The 5,696-nt window shown below is 37.0% G+C and overlaps 2 protein-coding genes across 2 annotated transcripts; one reads left to right on the plus strand and one right to left on the minus strand.

The window, feature by feature from the left end:
• Positions 1–1,419: 1,419 nt before the first annotated feature.
• Positions 1,420–2,535, plus strand: Polr3I (RNA polymerase III subunit I). Its single transcript, XM_067785881.1, has 5 exons — positions 1,420–1,501; positions 1,862–1,930; positions 1,997–2,111; positions 2,165–2,323; positions 2,408–2,535. Exons 2-5 carry the CDS (start codon positions 1,923–1,925, stop codon positions 2,507–2,509), a joined length of 384 nt encoding a protein of 127 aa, XP_067641982.1. The 5' UTR covers positions 1,420–1,501; positions 1,862–1,922; the 3' UTR covers positions 2,510–2,535.
• On the minus strand, positions 2,525–3,401 carry DENR (density-regulated protein). Its single transcript, XM_067785880.1, has 3 exons — positions 3,179–3,401; positions 2,840–3,101; positions 2,525–2,772 (listed from the first exon to the last, which is right to left on the minus strand). The coding sequence occupies exons 1-3, from the start codon at positions 3,290–3,292 to the stop codon at positions 2,588–2,590; spliced, it is 561 nt and encodes a 186-aa protein (XP_067641981.1). The 5' UTR covers positions 3,293–3,401; the 3' UTR covers positions 2,525–2,587.
• Positions 3,402–5,696: the final 2,295 nt, after the last annotated feature.

A 5,696-nucleotide genomic window follows, 5' to 3' on the forward strand; every position in this document is an offset into this window, starting at 1 on the left:
CCTTGTTTAAATCTTCTTGGCTTTGTTGTTTCGTTTCTAAATTGCACCGATGCCTGCCGACCACCTAGATAATTTGCGGTCCACCTTTTAAGACATGGGGGAAGGGTAGACCCTTCCAGGTCTTGCAGTAGCGAGCCATGGTTGACCGTATCAAAAGCTTTTGATAGGTCTAGCCCTACGAGTGCTGTTCTATGAAGGGGGTTCTGATTTAAACCGCAATTTATCTGGGTGCTAATGGCATTTAGCGCGGTGTTAGTGCTACGGAGTTTTCTGAAGCCATGCTGATGAAAGGCTAGCTGCAAATTTGCTTGGAAATAGGGGAGCAAACTGGCTTCAAGCGTCTTTGCTACTGGCAATAGGAGAGATATCGGACGATACGACTCTCCTATGTTAACTGGTTTCCCGGGCTTTAGTAGCGGGACCACCTTGGCCATTTTCCTTTTTTCGGGTATGACAAAGGTGGAAAGAGACAGGTTGAAGACATACTCTAAATATTTGAAACCCTCTTTCCCTAGGCCTTTAAGCATCGGCATGGCTATGCCGTCTGGTCCCACTGCTTTGGATGGTTTAGCGTGACCAATGGCGTCCTCAACCTCTTTAGCGGTGATGGTGATTGGTGACGCGCTGAATTTGTGTTTATATGCGTGTCTGTTTGCGCTCCGTCTATCTTTGTCGACCGTAGAATGCATTATATATTGTCGGCAGAAAGCGCTCCCACATTTTTTCGCATCCGACAGAACTTTATCGCCAAAGGCGATGGAAAATTTGTCGTTGTGCTTAGACGTATTCGATAGGGACTTTACGGTGGACTAAAATTTACCCACACCGGTAGAGAGGTTACAACCTCTTAGGTGCTCCTCCCATTTCGCCCGCTTGTGTTCATCCACAAGCAATCTGATGCGTTGGTTTATATCCCTTATTGGGGGGTCGCCTGGATCAAGCTGTCTTATAAGGTCACGTTCTCTCGCTAAGTTTACGGCCTCCGCCGGGAATGGTTTTGTGTTACCGGAGCGTACCGGATCTGTATCTGGCAAAGGACCATCACATCGATAACACTCCCGGGGAGTAACCTTATCGCTACAACAACAACAACACTTAGCCAAAGCAAATGTCAAATTCCTGTTCTTATGTTTTGCTTGCAACAAAATTTTAAATATTTTTTAATCGTGGCCAGGTTATTGCAATGCATAAGCTTGTGTAAAACAAATATATATGAAAAATGAAATTGTGCCGCGCCCTTAAGGTTGTTTTGATCAGGTGTTTTATATGGATATGCATGGCGTAACGATACAAGGTGGCAGCACGGGACAGCTGATGATAACCTTTTTTTATTTGATTTGATACATCAACTTCCGGCGCAGTAATATCTTGACATTTATCCATCGAATTTACAAAAACAAAGTACATGGAAGTTTTATATATGTTTGTAGGTATGTCACCATGCTGACACCTTGTATCGTTCCGCCATGTGGATATGGATATGACAACTTTTCGCTGTGAATTCACAATCATTGTTTACTATATAGTTTGGCAACTTAAATAGAGGTTTTGTTGCGAATAGAGTGGAAGGCAGTGGACTAGGCAGTCGAATGTCATATAATGAAAAAATGGTGTTCGGAGTCTTTTCAAAGTTAAAAAAAAAATGATAAAAGCTTTAATAAAAATAAAACTACTGTTTTAATAACAACAAAAACGCCTTATATATTCTATATACATAAAACTCGTAAGGATTGTCTCACTTTAAAATTTGAGTTAAATAATCTAAAGTTTGTTTTTGAAACTGAGTCGAGAACTGTGCGTGTGAATGTGCGAATTTTCACCGATCAGCTGTTAGTTGCGCTACTTGGTAAAATTTACAATGTTCACAATCGATATAAACAAAGTGATAAAAAAAGTTTTAACAAGGCATTGCTTTAAATAAAATGGAAATGTAAGTAACATACACTTTTCTTTCACTTAGTACAAATATCTGTTATTTATTTTCCATTGTCGACAGAGTTAATCCTTGTTTCTCAGTAATATCCAATTATGAGGTAATGGAATCACTTAAGACCCTCAAGGACACCAAAAAGAAATATGGATTGCGAAATCTTGCTACTATTACTTATGAGGTATTGAGCAATATAATAATTCACGGGTATATTTAACCACTTTTTCCAACTAGTCTCTGCAATACCTAGAGGACTCACAATGCAAACATCAATCTCGTGAAGCTATTCTTGCATTTTTAGCTGAAGTACGACAGCTAACTTGCAAACTAACAACAACCGAATGCTTAATGATGGTCAATGATCCACCAATGAGCGCCTTGCATATTCAATTGGTAATAGGCAGATACGTATAGAATAATTTGTATCACACCGACATACATACATATAATACTAAATTATTTTTGCCAACTTTTCAGCTAATCGAAGACAGTGAAGAACGTTTAAGCGAGGAACAAGTAAGTGAACTATTGCAGATTGTGGCTAGACATTTCCCTAATTCACCTACTGATAATAGTTGAAAAAAATAAATGCACTTGTAAGATAATTTGTTGTTTTATTTATTGGAAATTCAGTTTGTGCTGCGTACTGATTGTTGTTTAACGTTTCAAATCCCCCAAATCATCTATATAATCCTCATCGATTTCTGGCCATTTTTCTGGTATGACGTCGAAAAGATCGTCTTTCACGTCGCCCTGTATGACGATTTCGTCATCTCCAGTAACTGATGATCCACAAGCAAACTTTGTGCCAAAGAATTTTGCAGCTACTTTTAAGTCTATATCTATAAGTAGAATATATTTCTTTTATTCATATATATTCGCCTTGCTATACCATAAATCAAAACCTACCGAAAGTATTCAGACCAGTTACCACTGTTACAGACTTCTTTTTGCCACGCGGCGCTCTTGAAAGCGTTATTTTTTTGAGCACCTCTTCCTTCTTTTTGATCTTCATCATACCCTTACCACCACGTTTCTGCCGTTTCTTGTCATCGTCTGTGCCATCTGCTGCAGCTGCCTCATCCTTAATCTTCATTTGTTCAAATTCACTTGGAAGATGCTTTTCTAGCCAAGCTCTACATTTTTCGAACTCTGGATAATATTCGCAATACTGCATTGAAAATGCAAAAAAAAAATAATTGTTTAGCAATATAGGTATATGTTTGAAATGCTATTAGCAGAACTCACTTCAAGCGGCATTGTGCAGTTGCCGCAATATTGCACTACCAGAGGGTATGTGACGCCCTCTCGCGGTCCCAATTTTAACCGTTCTGCTGGATCCACACCTACTAAATCTGCCATATCTTTTTATTTAAATTATTACAAACTAGATATAATTACAATTAAAATTCTATAAATGTTATGAAAGAAATTCGGCAGAAAACCAGCTGTTAATGTCAGCTTTGACAGCAAACACGAAAATGTGAATGAAAACAAACGAACGGAAGGTTTGAAACTGTGTTCAAAACAACAACATATAAGTCGCGGGCTACACATAAGAAATTTTGCAACTGATTATCGGTAAGTTGTCAATTGGTATAATCTATCATATTTACATACGTCGACTTTTTCTCAGCAACAATTTGACATGTTCCTTCAATTCTATCTAAACATTTGTTTGATTTATCGAAAATTTTTAAAATTATGGTAATATATGTATAAGAAATATCAATTAAAATTATAAAAACTTTTTATTCAATCCCAGCAAAAAATTATTCAATAAAATAAAAAAAAATGTCACGATGAGGTCTAGAAGATAGGGATCTCGTGGCCATATTCATCTGTATTCTGCACTCTATGGTCCTTTGTGCTGGTTTGTTCTACAAAAAAAATAAAAAAAAAATGCTGGTATCATGCAACAAACGCTTTGGAGCTGATTTTGAATTAGTGAGATCTACAAAATCCATTTCGAAGCTAACCCCAAGAGCTGCCAGAAAACTAAGAATTTGGATGCATTTCCGGCTGCATATGCAAAACACTGCAATCGATCGTTGCACCCAATATTATGAAGTCTAATCAATTTTAACTGGTGTTTAAACTGGCACTGAAAAACCGAGCATTTTATGTAAAAATTAAACAAATGAGGTGCTTGAGCGTATAGGTGCGTTCAACGTTCAACACGGTCTTATGCATGATGAATAGATTGATCGTATTTGTGTGGAGAACGACGGATCGAGCGACAATAGTGCCATCTGAGATACAAAAAATGTCAACCTTAAACTTTTGATACATGTAAAACATAAGAAGAATAATTCTGCACTTGCTTTGTCAAGGGGTGCTTTCACTCTTTGCAAGCGAAATTACTTATTGGTACTTTTCTAACATTTTTCACAGTTGAAAACTTCAATTTAATTTTTGCATTACGAGGTCTCAACTGGGATTCAAGTACGCGTCTTCCACCAAACAGAAATAGTCTTCTTTTAATTAAGTTTCCATCTCTAGAAAATCGTAGAGCTTTACTCGGCGTTATGTTCATCATTAGCGTGATTGACCTTCCTGACCTAGTCAGTCAACTAAAGTTCAGTCATTTTGTACCTTTTCATTTACCTCTATGCCGGCAAAATTTTGCTAGAAATAGTCCCCTGTGTCATTGTTGTTCACGTTACAATAATTTGTACAACTGCATTAGTCTTGAATGTTCGTTTGCCGCTTTATATACTGCCATACTCTTGGTTTAGCCAGATATTTTAATTTTATTTTTTCTTATGCAATGCGATGTCAAATTTTTATAACATATAAATTTTCCATGCACCTCTTTTAAACCTTTTAATTTTAAGGATGGCTCTGTATTTACAAATATATCTGTTTTATTACAATAATTAATCGACCGCTTTTGTTTGTGTCGATTTTAAATAAATAAATAAACAAATGAATAGGACAAAAAATATGCTAGGAAGTGATAACAGTGCTCCTCGAAATTGTGTATGTGAATGGGCAAGGCGGATTAAACTTCAATTGCGAAGTCTGAATTTCCTTTATATTTACAAACGCAACACAGCTTGCGTGAATGTGACGGCGTTGCTGGCATGCATATTATTGCGTTGAACACACAAATCATACACAGAAAATTGCGCACTCACGAGTTCAAAATGGCTTCGTTCTGCTCAACAACGTCACACTTGACTGCTTGATCGAATGAATGAAAGAGAGAAAAAAGCAAGAGCTAAAGGAAAATGACGTAAAAATTGCCCATAAAAAACAGCTGATATTTTGTTTACATGCGCAATGCGCAATCTTTTATGTGTAATTTGTGCGTTGAACACATCTATCTGAAAAAGCTCATTGGGACACAGCCATTACACGCAAAAAGTTTTGTTGCCGATTATCGGCAGCTTCTTTTTTTGAGTTGCTTATCATATTTACACATGGCCACTCTCTCTAAGCAACAATTTTACATTTTAATTCAATTCTCTCTAAAAAATTGTTTCATCACAAAAATTCAGAATTTGAAAACAGAAGATGGACAGCACAAAGAAAATCGCTGAGCACAAGAAACATGGTGCCAATCAATCCTCTTTCCTTGTCACATCCTCTTCGAGATACAACAAGTTGCACGAACAAAAATATTTATGTGTAGACAGCGACGTAGATGCTTTTAATCTACGTCTTTTGTTCAAGTTGGCAATGACGTTGTCGAGTGTAAAAGGAAGAGTCGAATGACAAATAAGAAAAGGGAAATCTGAAAAAAATACATTCATACATACAT

Source organism: Eurosta solidaginis, chromosome 4, assembly GCF_040869045.1.
Source record: "Eurosta solidaginis isolate ZX-2024a chromosome 4, ASM4086904v1, whole genome shotgun sequence".
Taxonomy (NCBI): domain Eukaryota; kingdom Metazoa; phylum Arthropoda; class Insecta; order Diptera; family Tephritidae; genus Eurosta; species Eurosta solidaginis.

Coding starts and splice junctions, on each gene's coding strand:
- Polr3I (XM_067785881.1), top strand. Junction 2,112..2,164: donor TTGCTACTATTACTTATGAG/GTATTGAGCAAT, acceptor TTTTCCAACTAG/TCTCTGCAATACCTAGAGGA. Junction 2,324..2,407: donor GCGCCTTGCATATTCAATTG/GTAATAGGCAGA, acceptor CCAACTTTTCAG/CTAATCGAAGACAGTGAAGA.
- DENR (XM_067785880.1), bottom strand. CDS start 3,292: ATGGCAGATTTAGTAGGTGTGGATCCAGCAGAACGGTTAAAATTGGGA. Junction 3,102..3,178: donor ACTGCACAATGCCGCTTGAA/GTGAGTTCTGCT, acceptor TTTTCAATGCAG/TATTGCGAATATTATCCAGA. Junction 2,773..2,839: donor AACTGGTCTGAATACTTTCG/GTAGGTTTTGAT, acceptor TTCTACTTATAG/ATATAGACTTAAAAGTAGCT.